Here is a 20,370-nt window from a genome sequence, read left to right as displayed (position 1 = left end):
AATAGCAGAAAATGAAGTTCACCAAATATGGTTTCAATAGACGAAGCAAAATAAATTTAACTCTCAAACTTCAATAAATATTTGTCAGAGAAGAGTCCTCAGATGACGGAGATTTTCTTTGTGACACCTTTGAGTAGCTTCTAGTGTTTTAAGACTCATTAAAAAATATTTTCCAGAAAACCATGAAGAAGTATGCTGGATAAGAAATCCATATATTGATTCCCTCGAAACACTTTCCAGTTTAGAAATATAAGCACGTGTCAGATATTGTTAGTGAAACAACTTTCAAACAAATAATTTTTACTATTTCTTTGCACCAAGACTACTGCAGGCCTGTGCAGCACATTATTAAAAACGGCTGTATTTTGAATCAAACTCTTTTCAATGCTGTGCAACTAAAAAGTATACAGAAATAAAGTAGACATTAATGAATATAATATTCCAAATGTCATCCATAACTTTGATTTCAAAATACCCCTATACTTACTGAATGAAATTTTAAGAGTGGATCTTCCTTATACAAATACAGGCTTAATACCTCTTGGAATACTTGTCTTCTACAGAATTTAGTTTAGGAAACGCTGTATTTTAGAATAAAACCACTTAAAGAGTTAAGAATACAGGCCAACCTCTAAAGAAAAGTTTAATGGGTAGGATTAATAAAATTTATTGAAGCCTATGATACCAGAATATTTAGCTGCTATACACAGAAAAGGCTCTGGTGATTAAAATTATAAGTGATTAAATGTTTCATATTTTTCTGGAAAATACTCACTTTCAGGTTATTCTTACATGATAAATATGCTACATGTTAATTTTTTTTTCCTTAGGATCAGTGGCCTATAGTTTTAAACATGTGTTTAGACTCTAATCTGTAATAATAGATTTAGTACTCCCAAAAAATTTATTAAGAAAATTTTCACTTCCAGTAAAAACACATATAATTTAATTCCACCCAATTTCTACTTGGTATTTACATTTGAAAATTATTCTAATATTTTGTGACATTTAATTTTCCAGGTTGAACACATAAGATGCAGACAAATCTAATGTGCTCATGACATAAATATTCACAAATATGAAATTCTTGATCAAAATAGTCATAACAATCTGCTATGCCACTTTTGTTTTTAAAAGTTCAATGTGGAGAATTCTTTAAAATTTTCATATTTTGATCCCTATTAGTCCATTATGAACATCCCTAAACTAATGATATGAAAACATCTCTAGTACGCTCTAATACACTTACATCAAAGTAAATGGCCACAGTAATCCGAGTGTCAGGAGGCTGGATTCTAGGGTTGGTTCTGTCATGCACTTGCAACATGTCTTTGGGTACATCACAAAGCTTCTTGGAGGTCCAGACTAACTGGCTAGCTCAAGTCCTTGCCAGTTTTAAAATGCTATGATTCTGTCTCAATTTAAGGCAGCTGAGTAAAGACTAAAGAGACTTGTTTCTACAGATGCACTTAAGGTATTATTCAGGTTAATGACCATACTTAAATGAGCAATTTTATTGTCTCACTATTCTAGTTCAATAGAAAGTTACCTGATAACATGCGAGTTCAGAGGGTTAACATTTTTCTACTGTGAATATCAGGAGAAACTAAAATAGATTTAGGCATTACAGATGGGATTATGTCATCACATTCAGCGAACACAGTTTCCTTTCTCTGGCTTTCAAAATTACAGACCTGGGTTTATATCAGCAATTTACAGCACTTCCCATTGAAACCTAGGCTTGAGTAGGTAACCATGGGTACCACCCACTGCTTGTAAATAGTGAAGATCTAGATAAAACATGTCTGACCACCTTCCCTGTGACATAAGAGAACACCAGACTACCCTTCAGAGTATTTTCTCTGAGAGAAAAAACCAAATGCTCTAATCATAAAATTTCTAAATGCTTTTTACTTCTAAACCTGAACAAGTAAATTCTGAGAATGTTTTGTTAAAAGCACTACTATTACCATTCAAAAGCATTTGAATTTTAGGTTGTGAAAAGATACTCTTCAAACAAATGCCAATGAATTTTCTGATGCCACAATTCATTTAAACCTTTGTTACACCCATTTTTAGATCCTGATGCCCTTCCTAAATATTGTATTCTTTATATATTCAGGTAGTACGTACAAAACATTACCAATAATTTTGGAAAATAATACAGAATAGAAAACAGAAAGACCTGAGATATGGTTGTAGTAATTTAATAGATGATAAATAAAGCAATCCTAATAAATAGGAACTGGATAGGTTACTCATTTAATTGATTGACATATTTTGATATTTAGTTTTTATATTATAGAAACTATCATACCATATATTAGATAACAATGTAGAATTACAGTTGAATAAAAAATAAAATACAGATGTATATTTAATCTTAGGTGATACAATTTTTTAAATCATAAGACAATGGAAAATTATAGAGGAAAATATTAGATCTAACTACATAAAATCCTATTATTGAAAAAATATCAAATTAGAAAAAAATTAAGATAAAGGGAGAATTGGGAAAAATACCTGCAACAACCCTGACAAAAAGTTTTACTGTTCATAATTGATAAATGTCTTCAAAAGTTTTTTAATTACAAAAATTTATTCACATAAGTTAGTAGATTCATACAAGTAAATCTAATGCCCTACAAAAAATGGCAAAGACATAATCACAATTCAAAGAAATACAAATTATTAGCAAATATATAAAAATGTTCAATATCATTAGTTATCAAATACAAATTAAAACAAAAGTATCCTATCACTCACTAGCTGTATGTGAACTTGGGAAGGCTAGTTACAGTCTGTTAAGTTTTCTCATTCATAAAATAACAATAGTTTCTATTTGTTAAGGTGTCGTGAGGCCTGTGTGAGTTAGTACAGTGCAGTCCATGATGCATGAGTGCTCAATAAATATTAGCTGCTATAATTGCTACTTTATTTTTGCCTGGAAAACGACAAAAATAAAACTGATAATATTCAATGCTGATTTGAGTTTATACTCTCATATACCACTTATACAATTATGAAGTCACTCATGTTTTCTAAGAATTATTTTGGCAAGATTATCAGGAAACTTAAAAGGACTGATTCTTTGATGCAGGAATTTCACTTCTAGTAATCTATCATGAGGAAACAACCAGATAGATGGGTAAATGTTTACATACAAGAATATCCACTATCACTATTTATAACCTAAATACAGAACAAAATGGAATGGTTAAGTGAATAAAGGTACAGTTAGATGTATAAGGTGTACTATGAAGCTATTACAAATCATGTTTTTAAGGACTACATAATATACTACAAAATGAGTAACAATATTAGAATAATCTCAATTTTGCTAAATTATTAATATGAATATACAAAGAAAAGGGGCAGGATGAAAAGGTAGTAATATATTAACAGTAGTTATCTCTAGGACATAAGTTTTAGTCTATTCTTTATTTTCTATATTTTCATAATTTTGTAACATAGTAGCATTTCTTTCATAATGAGTAAACTGAAGAAACTTTAAAAGTTGAGAAAAATAAGCCCAGTAATTAAAAAATGTATCAACTTTGATATATGATCATCAATTTCTGAAAACCTTTTCAATAACTTATAAAAATATGTAAAATCACAAACACTGAAATTGAAGAAACTTCATAAATGAGGTCACCCATTTGTTCTTTAGATTTCTGTTCCACAGAGCTAGTATGCAAAATCTAGCTGGTATGCAAAAAATTGGGTGGTAAGTATGTACACTCAGTTGCTAAGACTTATTTATGATGATCAGTGATTAAAAAAAATCATGCTCTTTAACTGTTATTAATACAAAAAGTAAAAATGAACATTTATTTTCAGGAACAATAACCTTTAAATAGTATTTAAATTTTAATGGTATAAACTATTAGTCCATAAACAAACCACATTATTATTTAAATTTTTAGTTTTTTCCAGGCTTATAGAGTAAAGCCAGATACCCTCTGTGTGTACTGTGCACACACATTTGAGTGTGGCTGAGTGGGATGGTTTCCGCTTACTTTGTATTATCTCTTTTAAAAAATATACCATAGCTACTACTACTTCCACTATTACTAATATAATTTATTAAGAGCTCACTACATGTTAATTAAGTTCACAGTACTTAGTACTTCTTAAATCCTATCATGAAGTATAATCTAATATCCTTACTTTAGAGATGAGGAAACAGCCATAAAGTGGTGAAGACACCTGTGCAAGGCTACTTAGCTTGTAGGTGGCAGGGCTGGGATTTGGACCCTGGTCATTTAGCTCCAGGATCAAAGTTCTTAATCACCACACAATATAACTTCACATATTATCAACTACTATAATAAAAATGCAATATAAGATGGCAAACATCAAAATCACTCAGGACATGCTAGGTTGCAAAAGCACTCCAGAATACTGCAGATCAGAGAATCTGAAGTGATTTTTAGAATTAAGAAAGATAAACAAGAAGCAAAAAAGTAAAATTAGTTTCTCTAAAGGTTCTTTAGAGTGTGTATACAGAAAGTGAGGTATGGTGGGGACAGTTGCAGAAGTGTGTATTTCAGGAGAAAGTGTTTGAAGCTAGGTGTTAGAAGGCCTGAATCTTATCTCTGGTTTAATTTAATTTAATCTAATAAATAGCTTGACTTAGGAAAATTACTTAAGAAGGTAAGACCTTCTCTTATCTTCCGTGTAGAATTGAGAATAAATGAGAATACGGAAAGGAAACAAATCACCAATGAAAACCAATATGCCAAAGAGAGTACTGTCGTTAACTGCTGAGTGGGGATGGATGGCATGTGTCTCCACAGCACTCGTGAATGTGGTGTTCACATGTGTGTGGCAGGTGACTGATGTTTATGCCATTCTCCCTGTATACTTCCTACTCTAGGAGCTACTACAATTCAAAGCATTGTTTGTATTCTTCTCTTTATACCTAAAGCTAATGTGGCTTTAAGTATTCCTTTATCATTTTAAATAATTCCTAAGGTGAAATATTCACTTACAATTCTTCACATAATGAATTATATTCCTGAAGTTGATCATGTCATTTGGTATAAAATTATTTCAGAGTCATGTAGTAGACAGAAAGATGACTCGCTAAAAGGAGATTTTAAAATATACTATCTGAATTGTTTCCCTGTAAACTATTAACAATATCAAATTATTGGAAACTGGATATATATACATTGTTATGGGTATTCTAAACCAGATCTTACATTTAAATATATACCAAAAACTCTAGATTCAGGATGACATGCTATGAAGACAAAATCTCTATGCTTCATAAATATAAACTAGTTGTTCATTGGCATTTTACTTTACGAAGTACATTTTACATTGGAGGCAAGTCAGTTCAGCCTTTCTATACGAAAATATAGGTGTCAATCTATGATTACTATAGAAGCAGCCCACATACCTTTTCTCTTGTTAGGAGCTGCAGCTCAAAGCCTAGGTGGCAAAGTGTCCCCACTGCAGCTTAAAGTACCATGTCAGGTCCTCAGAGTGGACCTTAGGGAAATGAACATCAGCATCCTCAATCATGGTAAGTTTCTACCACAAGCTCCTTTTTTTTAGCAGCTTGAGGTATGTGGGAGCCAAGACAGGGTGGCTGCATTATTGACACACACAGTCTACAAATCCATCCCATTTTAAAGAGATAATTTTTAACTTTAAAAGGAAGATTTATGTATTATATATACTGTGAAACTGTGTCACCCTGGTCATACAATTCATGGTATAAAATAGTGTAAGCAGCCTGGGCACAGTGGCTTATGCCTGTAATCCCAGCACTTTGGGAGGCCGAGGCGGGTGGATCACCTGAGGTCAGGAGTTCAAGGCCAGCCTGGCCAACATGGTGAAATTCTACTAAAACTTACAAAAAGTAGCTGGGCATGGTGGCGGGCACCTGTAATCACAGCTACTCAGGAGACTGAGGCAGGGAGAACTGCTTGAACCTGGGAGGCGGAAGTTGCAGTGAGCTGAGATCGCACCACCGCACTCCAAAATGGGCAACAGAGCAAGACTCTGTCTAAAACAAACAAACAAACAAAAAGTGCAGGCATATTCACTCTGTAGTATGGGCAAATTCTCATAGCTGAAGATAATGGAGCAGACCTTTCCAGGTGGCGGTACCCTTCTGGGGAATAATAACACCTTGGATGCCCCTCTGGGGTGGAGTTTGTTACCAATTGCTGTTCATTTTGTTTGATTGCTCTACTAGTGGCTAACTGAATCTTCCAGGTCATGGCTCATTTATTTTCCAGATGTATTTAAATTAAGCATTTTAAAATTGTGTCATCAGTTTTAAAAAGCCCATTCTTTATGTTTATTAGATCAAAGTTAGCTTAGGCAATATCTGAACCTAGCTTAAAGTACATTTTTATCATACACTAATACTACAGTTTTAGATTGTAAAAGTAGTAATACATAAGTACCAGGTTGGACACGGGGGAAAAGATATACATACACACATGTATGTAAATAATGTCATCAACCAAGATGGCTCTCAAGTGATCTGTCCAGTCTATTTGAAAAACAAAAACTTTGAAGAATGAAGCAGCTGCTACTTCTTTTTGAGGAAATAATGCAGGCTTCATGATTAGGAGGTTTTCTCTTTGTATTGGATACATTTTCCTTTATGTAATTTTATTCATTACTTTTAGTTACCATTTTAGGTTATTTCTCAAAAATCATGTTTCCCTTGCTATCTTTTAATTGCTTCTAGATTATTACCAAACACTGCCTCTTTTTTCTTCTTTTCCCCCTCCATTGTCTCAACCTATTCGTCATTATTTGACTGTTATCGATGGATTTGATATTTTTAATCTTTCATTATAAATTGTTTTTTTTTTCAATTTCAGTTGGTTTTTAAATTCTTACTTCCAATTATCTCTTATTTTCTCATTCATAATTTTCATATTGATCTTCCTTTTGGCCTGTCATTTAAAACAGCTTCACCTATCATGTAAAAGAAACTTGATTTAATTATTTCTTTTCAGTTATAAGACTCTAAAAACATTCATACAAAAGGATATATTGGTTTAATCAGCAATATTAAAATCATGTTCTTATTTATGCAAGATAAACTTCAAATATTAAAAGTGCAAAGCATCACCATTACAGAGAGCTTCTGGAGACACTTATAAAGCATGTTCTTCCTGTTACACAGAGAATCTATCTATATAATTAACAAAAACTAATAAAAAGAAAGAATGGAAAGAAAGCATTCTATTTAAACATAAGGAAAAAAGATAATATAGACAAAATCATGACTTTTATGAATAGTAAAATCCACTCTTAGGTAAAATGTATACTATGTAACACTTATTATTTATTTTTTCATTTGTTTATGTATAATGTTACACATATGTATTTTCATTAGCTTGTTAAAACAGAATACCAAAAAAGTAAATCTGACTATTCCTCAGTTATGTATATCAAACTCTACTTTCTGTTGAACTAGTTCCTTATAGAGTAGGACTTGAAGAAATTTCTCTTAACACAAGTAAGATTTTTTTTTTTAAAGGGCCATAAGATGAGCATTTAATTAAAACACACACATCTGCACACACTTTCTTTAGGCTGCTGAAATATCAGGTCTTCAATTCCCCATTAAAACAACACAAAACCCTGATTATAAGTTTTCAAATCATTTGAAGATGTAAAAGGCTGTCTACATTTCAGCTTAGTTCAAAGCCAGTAAAGAAATATCTCTTCTTCTTCCAACTAAACGCATGTTTAGGAGAAGGATATCTGATAGAAGTGGTAATGCCATTCTAACCAATTTTAAAATATAAAGTGACTACTAGCACTATTTGGAATACAATATAATTTCAGAATAACGTTTATTTCAGAATAACGTTTTATAAACTTAAGCTTTGAAAATAGAAACTATAAACCCCAACAAAAAAACTTAATTTGTAATTGAAAGAAAATAATATTTTGTAGAAAAAAGTGTCCTTCCAAAAGAGACGAAAATGACTTTCATTTCCCAAGAGAATTATGCCACTTTTATACAACAAAATTACAGTCACCACAAATTGCTTTCAACAATTCCAATGCTTCTTCATTTGACCACTTGAAAATCAAAATTCTTTCATATTATAAATATAACTTTTTATAACTCTGTTATTACGTACTGTGAATGGGGAAAGCGGGCCAATCTTGTGGCTGTAGCGTCGAATGGCCTCTCTGATGTGGCAGGGCTGGATGGCATCGCTGTGAGCCTCAACACCACAGGCTGCAGTGCTCTGCGACAGAAAAACACATAAATTGTTACTAAATCAAAAACACACAACAGAACTACAGTGAATATATATGAAAATAAACCTTTACAAAAGAGACCGGTTTTCCCCTTAGGATGCACATCACTACTGCCATATACTACATCTAAAAAAGAATTCCATTAACAAATCAAAGATGACTTTTACATGACCCCTTCCAAGCAGATCTACCAAATGCAATTTTTATGCCCACAATATTTCACCTAAGTCTGCATGTCAAGACACAGGAGAATACAGCCACTTGCCTGCAGATAAAAAGTGTCATGAAAGCTTACTGAAAGAACCACAGGAAGTTATTATTATTATTTTTTTTAAAAATATGTTAACATTTACTATTATAAATGTTTCTTAGGAGCTTCTTTGGCACATTTCTGAAATAACTTGAGGGTCATCAACTTAAAATGAAAAACGTTAAATTGCTATACATTTATTTATCATACCTGGGATTGTCATAAGACCATTTCAACTTGGTTTCTAATTTTCTAGGTATCTCAGGACAAAACAAAAATGAAACCAGCAACTTTCTGTTTTAATTTGCCACATCTGTAAAAGGCAGGTTTGCAAGCACAAAAAAAATACAAGAAAGATAAGGATTATTCGCGATGAGAGTGTGAATACAAACTTAAGAAATTATAGATGTGTATACGTGTGTTCAGCATGATTTTTCAAAATAACTTATAAGGCTAAACCCTAGCCCTATTATGAGCTGGATACATATAATTTCAGAATAACATATCAGAGCTGATTATGTATCAGCTCTAACAAGATACATAATATCTCAGGTCTCAGTTTCCTCACCTGTAAATTGGGAAAACAATTATAATTGCTTGTAGGACTGTTGTGAAAATTAAATAAGTTGAAATACATAAACCACTTAGAACAATGCCTGACACATGCTAGGAAATTGTTTTATTTTTATAAAGAGATGATGTTTCCTTTTGTCACCTAGGCTGGAGTGCAGTGGTGTGATCACAGCTCACTGAAGCCTCAAACTCCTGGGCTCAAGTGATCTCTGGCCTTAGCCTCTGAAGTAGCTGACACTAAACGCAAGTGTCACCACATCTGGCTACTAAAAAAGAAGATTAATTTCTTTATAGATATGGTCTTGCTATGATGCCCAGGGTGGTCTTGAACTGCTGGGCTCAAGTGATCCTCCTGACTCAGCCTCCTGGGTAATGTTAGCTAGTACTAGTATTAGGTTATTCAAATTCAGTGTTAAAAATGGGACCTCTTCAAAGTATAGTGGGTAGCAGATGGCAGGTCATCAACATTAAAGAATCAACTTGCATATTACTATAACTGGGGTCTAGAAGTCATTTGTAGCCACACAATTAATATTATTTGTTTTTCTGATCATTACTATACTTTTTTGATAATTAATACATTTTTTACACTCATAATTCTTTGTAGGGAATATAACTCTATAGATAGCAACCTCTATGGATAGCAATTTGGCAAAATCTTATCAAAATGAAAAAGAACGACCTCTTTGACTCAGCACACTCACCTGTAAGAATTTATCCTACAGATATATTGCACAGGTACAAAATAATATATATACATAAGGATATTTACTGTAGTACTAAATGTTCATCAATGAGGGACTGGTTAAATAAATTATGATACATCCATTCAAAGAAACAGAAACCAAAGCAACCACTGGAAAGAACGAGGCAGTTCCCTATAAACTCCTATGGAGTTATCTCTAAGATATTATATGAAACACTGATCAAAAACTGAAGTAGGAGGTTTATTATGGTAAGTCTTTGTGTTCCCCTAAAATTTGTACGTTGAAATCCAAGCCCACAAAGTGACGGTATTAGGATAAGAAGCCTCTGGGAATTGATTTATCCATGAGGGAGGAGCTCTCATGAATGGAATTAGTCCCCTTATAAAAGAGACCAGGGAAAGACCACTCACCCCTTCTGCCATGTGAGGTTTGGGTGAACAGATGTCTGCCTATGAACAAGGAAGTGGGCCTTCACAAAACACTGAATTTGCCAATGTCTTGATAGTGGACTTCCTAGCCTCCAGAACTGTAAGAAATACATTCCTACTGTTTATAAGCCAACCGGTTTACAGGATTTTGTTATAGCAGCCCAAATGGACTAAGGCAGAAGCCTAAGTTAGAAAAACTTTGTGACTGCCATTTGTAAGATATAGAGACACATAAGCCAGCCTGGTTGAATCATGCTATTTTTGCCAAAAGGTGACATTAACTTATATTAAAATAAAAACATTGAATTTTGTGAAAAATGTCATTAGAGTTTCCGTTTTGCCAATTTCAGGTTTATCTGCCATAATTCAGCAACTGTTAACATTAGCATAATGAAGCTACTAGGTGCACTTTTATACTTTCTTGATCTGCTCATTGAGTTCTCTGGAAGCAAGCCTTTAAATGTTATAATCCCAGTTTTTTTTTTTCCACCTCAACAAATATCTTCACATTCTCTTCGTCTGTCAACATCTAGTCCTTTATCAAGGTGCTAATAATCTGTTTGAATTAAAATGTATCCCAAGTTTAGACTTTTAATATAGCAGTGGTTCTAGCATAATATTCTTCAAAACTGTTTCAGAAGAATTAACATAAAATGTACATATTTGTTATTAATAATCTTATATCAGCTATAAACACATGTAAAGAGCATTATACATCAATTCATCTTTAACATCCTGATTAGGCCCAAATTTTAGGATATTCTTTAAATTTTCAAAAACTAAACCCAAATATTTGACAAAATACTGAGTCCTGTTTATAAAGTGTTTGCAGAAATCTCTCTGGGAACTAAACTCTATATTTCTTTAAGAAAAGCACTAGCTGTTTGGAAAAGTTCTCCATATGTCAGGTCCTCTTCCTCTTGGCTGCATTCACACTCTATTCTTGTATCTTTCCATTTTTGTATTCATAGCTCTTCAACTAGAAACTGATGCTGGGTATCAGAAGTTGAAATAGCATACGGAGTTCTACATCTTTTCTGGATTTGACTATTGTCTCTCTGTTTTTCTTTGCTGGTTTACAATGAACAAAATCTCTTAGCAGTTTAAACTCTCAACTGTGGTACAGGAAGTTATACTGAAACTTAGGTTGCCCCAGGATCTCTCACTGAGCCTTTTCCTCCCAACTTAAAAGTTCTTGGCAGGGTAAGTGTCCTATCCTTTCTCAGCCTTCCCCTTACCAGAGTCAGTGTTTAAGAAGGATCTAGAATTTCATTCAATTGCATCTTATTCTTTCCACATCTATAATGGTAAACTAGATCTTTTGCTAAATGTAAAATCTTCAATAATTATAGAGAAGTAACACTCACCTCAGACTAGAGCAACTGAAAGGCTAGCACTACTATTATTCACATTTTGCAGACCACAAAAGTTGATGTGATCTGGCCAAGGAAGTATCATCTTTCTCCTGTTATACATATAGCTCCTCCAAAGTTTCATCCTTATGGAGAATGTTTTTCACATGAAGGTGGGCCATTCATTGGCCAAAGGATATAGTGTAGGACATATGTAATTTTCTCATTTAAAAGTTTGAGATGGTAACTGTTAAAATGTAGTTCTTACATAACTAGAAAAAGCTTTTCTTTTATTTGTATAAATGTGTACAGTACAAGTGTGATTAAGTTACATGCACAGATTACAGAGTGGTAAAGTTAGAGCTTTTAGGATATCTATTTCCCGAGTAACATAGTTACCCATTAAGTAATTTCTCATCATCTACCCCTACTTACTCCCAACGTTCCAAATCTCCATTGTCTATCACTCCACACTCTACCTCTGTGTATACACATTATTTAGCTCTCACTTATAAGTAAGAACATGCAATTTTGACTTTGTTTCTGAGCTGTTTCACATAAGATAATTGCCTCTAGTTCCATCCATGTTGTTGTAAAAAATATTATTTCATTCCTTATTTCTTTTTTGAGACAGCATCTTGCTGTGTCCCCCAGGCTGGAGTACAGTGGTGCGATCTCGACTCATTGCAACCTCTGTCATGCTTAAGTCACCCAAATAGCTGGGACTACAGGCACACCCGCTGCGCCTGGCTAATGGCCCATAATTTACAGTTGGCTGTAAAATAAGGTTTTATTTCTGGGTTACCTATGCTCCTCCATTGAACTATGTGTCTATTTTTATATCAGTAGAGTCAGGGTTTTGCCACTTTAGCCAGGATGGTATCAAATTCCTGACCTCAGGTGATCCACCTGCCTCGGCTTCCCAAAGTTCTGGAATTACAGGCATGAGCCACTGCACCTGACCCATTCTTTTCCATTTCTGAATATTACTCCATTGTGTATACATGCCACATTCTCTTTACCTATTCATCTGTTGATGGAAACTTAGGTTGACTGCATCTTTGCTAAAGTAAATAGGGGTGCAAATAAACATATGAGAGGAGGTATCTTTTTGATGTAATGATTTCTTTTCCTTTGACTAGATACCCGGCAATGAGATTGCTGGAGTGAATGATAGTTCTATCTTCAGTTCAGAAATAGCTATACTGGCTGAGTGCAGTGGCTCATGCCTGTAATCCCAGCACTTTGGGAGGCCGAGGCGGGTGGATCACGAGAGGTCAAGTGTTTGAGACGAGCCTGGCCAATGTGGTGAAACCCCGTCTCTACTAAAAATATTAAAATTAGCCAGGTGTGGTGGCGCTTGCCTGTAATCCCAGCTACTCGGGAGACTGAGGCAAGGGAATCGCTTGAACCTGGGAGGTGGAGGTTGCAGTGAGCCGAGATCACACCACTGCCCTTCAGCCTGGGTAACACAGCGAGACATCATCTCAAAAACAAAACAACAACAACAACAACAAAAATTCCATACTGTTTTCAATAGAAGTTGTACTAATTTACACTCCCAACAACAGTTTACATGAGTTCTCTTTTCTCCATATCCTCACCAACATGTTATTTTCTCTTTAATAATAGCCATTCTGATTGGTGTAAAATAGCTCATTGTGGTTTTAATTTGCATTTCTCTGATGATTAGCGATGCTGAGCATTTCTTTACATGTCTGTTGGCCATCGGTATGTCTTATTTTAAAAAATGCCTATTCATGTCCTTTGACTAGTTTTTAAACGGGATTACTTGGTGTTTCTTTTTGTTGTTGTTGCTGCTTAGCTGTTTGAGTTCCTTATAAATTCTGGCTGTTAGTCCCCTGTTGGATGCATAATTTGCAAATGTTTTCTCCCATTCTGCAGGTTCTTTGCTCACTATCTTTTTTTTTTTTTTTTTTTGAGGCGGAGTCTCACTCTGTAGCCCAGGCTGGAGTGCAGTGGTGTAATCTCAGCTTACTGCAACGTCTGCGTCCTGGGTTCAGGCGATTCTCCTGCCTCAGCCTCCTATCACTATCTTATTTCTTTTACCACACAGTAGTAGCTTTTTAGGTTAAGTCCTGTTGTCTGTTTTTCTTTTTTCTTTTTTTAACCTGTGCTTTTGAGGTCTTAGTCATGAATTCTTCACCTAGACCAATGTCCAGAAGAGTTTTCCCCAGGTTTATGTTGAGTATTTTTTTATAGTTTCAGGTCTTACCTTTGAGTCTTTATTCCATCTCGAGTTGCTTTTTGTATATGGTAAGAGATAGGGGACCAGTTTCATTCTTCTGCATATGCTGATCCAATTTCCCAGCTCTTTTTTCTGAAGAGGGTGTCCTTTCTTCAGTGTATGTTTTCGTTAACTTAGGCAAAATTTAGTTGGCTGTAAAATACGGTTTTATTTCTGGGTTACCTACTCTCCTCCATTGATCTATGCGTCTATTTTTACATCAGTACCATGCTATTTTGTTACTATGGCCTCATAGTATAATCTGAAGTCAGGAAATGTAATGTCTTCAGCTTTGTTGTTTCTGCTTAAGATTGTTTTGCCTATTTGAGCACTTTTTTCGTTCTATATGAATTTTAGGATTTTTTTTTCTAATTCTGTAAAAGATGGGGTTGGTATTTTGATAGAGATTACACTGGATCTGTACAATGCTTTGGGCAGTATAATCATTTTAATGATATTAATTCTTCTGATCCGTAAGCATGGGATGGTTTTCCATTTGTCAGTATCCTCTACAATTACTTTCATCGCTGGTTTGTAGTTTTCTTTGTAGAGATCTTTCATTTCGTTGGTTAAATATTACTAGATATTTTGTTATTTTATTTATAGTACTTTAAATGGGATTGCCTTCTTGATTTCTTTCTCAGCTAGATTATCGGTGAACATAAACACTACTGATTTTTGTACAATGATTTTGCATATTCAAACTGAATTCATTTATCAAATCTGAAAGTTTTTTGGTGGAATCTTTAGGTTTTTCTACACATAAGATCATATAATCAGCAAACAGGAGTAATTTTACTTCCTCTTTTCCAATCTGGATAACTTTTATTTCTGTCTCCTGCTTTATTGTTCTGGTTAGGACTTCCAGTACTGTGTTGAATAGGAGTGGTTAAAGTGGGCATCATTGTCTTGTTACAGTTCTTTGAGGTAATGCTTTCAACTTTTTCCACTTCAGTAAGATGTTGGCTGTGGGTTTGTAGTATATGGCCTTTATTATTGTGAGGTATATTCCTTTTATGCCTAGTTTGTTGAGGGTTTTTATAATGCAGGGATGCTGAATTGTATCAAGTGCTTTTTTGTACCTATTGAGATAATCATGATTTTTGTCTTTCATTCTGTTTATGTAATGTATTGTATTTATTGATTTGGGTATGTTGAACCATCCTTGCATCCCTGGTATAAAACTCACTCGATCATAGTAATTATCTTTTTGATATGCTAGTAGATTTGGTTTGTTAGCGTTTTGTTGAGGATTTTGGAGTCTGTGTTCATTAGGGATATTGGTCTGTAGTTTTCTGTTTTTGTTGTGTCCTTGCCTGGTTTTGGTATCAGGATGGTAATGACCTCATATAATTATTTATGAAGAATTCCCTACTCCTTAATTTTTTGGGGCAGGTTCAGGAGGACTGGTATAAGCTCTTCTTTGTACACATTTGGCTGTGAATCCATCTGGTCCTGAGCTCTTTTTTGTTGGGAGATTTTTAAATTACTGATTCAGTCTTGCTACTTGTTATTGGTCTATTCAGGATTTCTGTTTCTTCTGGGTTCAATATTGGGAGGTTGTATGTTTCCAGGAATTTATCCATTTCTTCTAGGTTTTCTAGTTTGTGAGTGTATAGTTGCTCATAATAGTCTGTGACAATCTTTTGTATGTTTGTGGTATCAGTTGTAATATCTCCTTGTTCATTTCTGGTTTTATTTGGATCCTCTCTCTTCCTGGTTAATCTTGCTAGGAATTTACCAATTTTGTTTATCTTTTTGAAGAACCAACTTTTAATTTCCTTAATCTTTTGTATTTTTTGTCTTTATTTTTATTTAGTTCTGCTCAGGTCTTTGTTATTTCTTTTCTTCCGATAATTCTGGGTTTGGTATTTTCTTGCTTTCTAATTCCTTGAGACAGAATGATAGGTCATCAATTTGGGATCTTTCTGCTTTTTTGATATAAAAGCATTTAATGCTACAAACTTCCCTGTAGCACTGCTTCTGCTGTATACCACAGGTTTCGGTGTGTTGTATTTCCACTTTCATTTGTTTTAAAAAATCTTTTAATGTGTCTTAATTTCTTCACTAATCCCATAATTCCAGAGCCTGTTGTTTAATTTCCATGTATTTTTATGCTTTCTGAAGTTCCTCTTGTTAGTGGTTACAGATTTATTCCACTGTGGTCTGAGAAGATACTTGATTTTAAAAATCTCTTAAGACTTGTTTAGTGGCCTAAGATGTGATATCCATCTTGGTGAATGTTCCATGTGCTGATAAGAAGAATGCATATTCTGTAGTTGTTGGTAGAATGTTCTGTAAATGATTGTTGAAGTCCGTTTGGTCTAAAGTCCAATTTAAGTCCAATATGTCTTTGCTGACTTTCTGTTTCAACCATCTGACTAATGCTGTCAGTGGGGTGTTGAAGTTGCCCATTATTACTGTATTGCTGTCTATCTCTTTAGGTCTAGTAATATGTCTATATTTGTTTAAGTCTAGTAATATTTGTTTCTTGAATCTGAGCCTTCCGGTGTTGGGTGCATATATACTTAGAATTGTTTTAGCCTCTTGCTAAATTGATTCCCTTATTATTATGTAATGACCTTGTCTTTTTTTCTGTTTTTGATATAAACTCTGTGTTATCTAAGTATAACTACTGCTGTTCACTTTTGCTTTCTATCTGCACGAAATATCTTTTTCCTCCATTTCACTTTCAGTCCATATATGTCTTTACAGGTAAAGTGAGTTTTTGTAAGCAACATATAGTTAAATGATTTTTTTTTTCTATCCATTCTGCCAATCTATATTTTTTAAGTAGAGCATTTAATCTGTTTATGTCAAGGTTAATATTGATATGTGAGGTTTTGCTTCTGTGATATTGTTAATTATTTTCTAGTTGTTTGACAAATTCTTTGTTTCTTTTTGTCTTTGTTATTTGGTGGAATTCTGCCAAATTGCCATTTGATTTGTTTCTCTTCCTTCTTGTGTGATATTTTATAAGGCCTGTGAATTATACTTTTGTGTCTTTGTATGATGGTGAATATTAACCTTTTGTTTCCATGTTTAGGACTCCTTTGAGCATTTTGTGTAAGGTCAGACTAGTGTGATGAAGTCCCTCAGTGTTTGCTTAACTGGGAAAAGCTATTTCTCCTTCATTTATGAAGCTTAATCTTACTGTATACAAAATTCTTGGCTGACAGTTTTTTCTTCTTTCAGTACTTTGAAAATGCCATCCCATTATTTCCTAGCCTGCCTGTAAGGTTTTGCTGAGAAGTCTGCTGTTAGTCTGATGGGGTTTTCTTTACAGGTGACTAAAAAAGCTTTTCTTTAATTAAAACCAGAAAGGTGTTTAAGGAAAAAATAATAGAGGTTTACTAAATTCAAGGATTCATACATTATTATCTCTGGATGGGACATAAGAATGGCCTATTCTAAATGTTTCTGACTCCTACACAATTTTATAGATGAAAGAGTGAAAATATGGGACATGTCCAATGCTACAACAACAGTATTACAGATATAACTATGTATTACAGATAAAACTATATGTCAAATCTCTTGGCTTGTAATACACATAGTGAGGGTAGAAATTTTATTATTATATGCAGGATTACTTGAACCATTATAGCATCACAGCTGAAGTTTCCAGTGAGTAAAACTCAAAATACGGCAAAAGTCTGAATATAGAAAGAAGTGTATAAATGAGTAGAAAAATAATTAAAGCCTTTGAAGTGGAACATTATTAATTCTGATGCCACTAATTTCAAATTCAAGAGAATACAGACATAGACTGGGATAATACTTTCCTCAGGAAAACTTTGTTGTAAAATAACTCCAATTTAATAGTTTTCAGCAGGATCAGGGCATAAATGTTTAACTATACAGAGAAAAATGTCAAGAATTTCTAAAAACTTATAAAAAATTAATTTATGTATACATATCACTAGGTTAATTACAGCTCCTTCTCACATACTTTGTGAATCAAATTAACTGAAGAGGTCTTGTAGGTAACATTTTGTTACCACAGTTTTAGTTACTGAATGAGCTGCAGAGTACAATAGCTGAAATTCTTACAAGCTTTGAATAGGTAATTAAAAAAAAAAAAAGTATATGAAAGCACTGAAGACTGATCAAAACCAGACTGAAACTGGAAACGGTAGTATGTACTTTTAGAAGGGAATGTCAGTGGGTGGATTTCCTGTCTTTACAGTTTTAGTCTAAGGGCAGGATCCAGTGGGTAGAGGAGTGGCTAACATACAATCTTAGATCCTTGATAAATGAGATGCCAGAGTTTGGGCAATCACAGTAGGTGCAGAATAAGAAAGGAAATCCCCAAAGGGACAGAACAGAAAGAGGGGGAGCCCCAAATTCAGTGTACAAATTTTACCCAAATCTTTTTTTGTGAATGGGGACTGATGGAGTCTCACTATGCCCAGGCTAGTCTCAAACTCCTAGGCTAAAGTGATCTTCCTATCTCAGCCTCCTGAGTAGCTGAAATAACAAGTGCCATCATGTATGGCTTTCCTCAAATCTTTTACTAACCTCTAAGTTCTTCCTGTATGGTATGAAATGCATGCAATCCCACTAAAGCAAAAAGAAATGAAAAGACATTCTAGTTGCTGCCACTGAAGAGGATTTCAAAGTTTACAGGTGAGTCTAGAAAAGTAACTTCCCTGCTGAACACATATACCAACAATACCACCACCACCAATAATAACAATATGTTCACAGGAATATAACAGAATTCCAAAATGCCTATGATGTATACGACTCACAAGGTCCACTATACACTTCAAAATTACCAGACACGCAAAAACACAAGAAAGCATGACTCATATTCAATGGAGAACAAGAAAATTCATATATTTAATTTTGCAACCAAGAATTTTACAACAGCAATTCTAACCATGCTCAAAAGCACAAAATAAAATACATTTGTAACAAATGGACAAATAAAAAATAATGATAGATAAATGGAAACTATAAAAAATCGAATACAAATTCTAGAAGTATAAAATAAAATATCAGAAATAAAATATTATTAGATGGGTGTCACACTAGATTGGAGCTGACAGAAAGAAATGTATAGAAGATAAAGTTCAATAGAATTGCTCCAATCTGAAGAATAGAGAGAAAACATTAAAAGAGGAATTAAAAAGCACCTGAGTTACCTATGGAATAATATCAAAGTAACTAATACAATGTACTTGGAGTTTCAGAAGTGAAGGAGAGGGAATAAGGCAGAAAAAAATCTAAAGAAATAACTGCCAAAAAGTCCCCTAATTTGGTTAAAGACATACACTGTCTTTGATTCAAGAGATTTAAGATTCAAGAATCTCAGTGAATTTTCAGCAGGATAAATACAAAGAAAACCATGTTTATGGATATCATGGCCAAACAGCTGAACATCAGAAGTAAATCAAAAGCTATAATTCCGAAAGCATCCAGAGAAAACAACATATTAGATACAGGGAAACAGTAACATAAATCTACTGACTTATAACTGAAAACAACAGATAGAGAAAAGAGTGGAATGACATCATTAAAATACTGAAAAATAAAACTTTCGAGACAGAATCCTATCTAATGAAATATCATCCAAGAATGAAGAAAAGTAAAGACTTTTCAGAAATATCAAAACTAAGATAACCATCACTAGCTAACTTGCACTACAACAAATGTTAAACAAAATTTAGCAGAATAGAAAAGAAAATGATACAAGAAAACTCCAATTATGAAAGAGAAATAAAGAACAATGGGAATGGTATACATTAAGCTCTATTTTTTTAATTGCTTCTCAGCCTTTTGGCTAAGATCAAGTGAAGCTCTATTTTTTCTCTTAGTTTCATTAAAACACACTAGATTAAGACAAAAATTATGGTATTATGGCTTATATATATAGATGTAGTAGTATGCATGACAATTATAGCATAAAGGACATGGACCTATATATATATACAAGAGTCTTACATTCTATGTGAGTTAAGTAGTATAACTCCCAAGTACACTGAACATTTAAGGATGTACATTGTAATCCTTAACATGACTACTGAAAAAAGGATGCAAAAAGATATCATAAAGAAATCAATATGTAAATTCAAAGGAATTTCTAAAAAAACATACAACCCAAAAGAAGACAAGAAAGATAAAAAGATGAACAATAACAGAGGAAATACGCAGAAAACAAATAGGAAAAGTTACCCTATATCCAACCACGTGAATTAATACATCAAATATCACAGAATTATGGACTACAATTAAGATACAGATGCGGGGAGGGCACGGCAGCTCATGCCTATAATCCCAGCACTGTGGGAGGCTGAGGTGGGTAGACTGCTTGAGCCCAGGAGTTTGAGAATAGCCTGGGCAACATGGTGAAACCCTGCCTTTACAAAACAAATACAATAATTAGCTAGGCGTAGTGGTGCATGCCTGTAGTCCCAGCTACTCAGGAGGCTGAAGTGGGAGGATTGCTTGAGCCTGGGAGATTCAGGCTGCAATGAGCTATGATCATGCTACAATACTCCAGCCTGGAAGACAAAGCAAGACTCTGTCTAAAAAAAAAAAAAAAGAAAAA

The 20,370-nt window shown here is 33.9% G+C and overlaps 1 protein-coding gene across 1 annotated transcript in view; it reads right to left on the bottom strand.

The window, feature by feature from the left end:
* Positions 1 to 20,370, bottom strand: part of SUPT3H (SPT3 homolog, SAGA and STAGA complex component) — a 548,315-nt gene that overhangs the window by 73,598 nt on the left and 454,347 nt on the right. The window contains exon 10 of the mRNA XM_017878098.1: positions 8,133 to 8,243. Within this exon, the coding sequence (XP_017733587.1) occupies positions 8,133 to 8,243 (111 nt within the window). The remainder of the gene's footprint in view (positions 1 to 8,132; positions 8,244 to 20,370) is intronic.

This window comes from Rhinopithecus bieti, unplaced genomic scaffold (assembly GCF_001698545.2).
Source record: "Rhinopithecus bieti isolate Rb0 unplaced genomic scaffold, ASM169854v2 scaffold_9981, whole genome shotgun sequence".
Classification (NCBI taxonomy): domain Eukaryota; kingdom Metazoa; phylum Chordata; class Mammalia; order Primates; family Cercopithecidae; genus Rhinopithecus; species Rhinopithecus bieti.
Note: the sequence above shows the minus strand (reverse complement) of the source record. Positions and strands in the feature narration are given on the sequence as shown.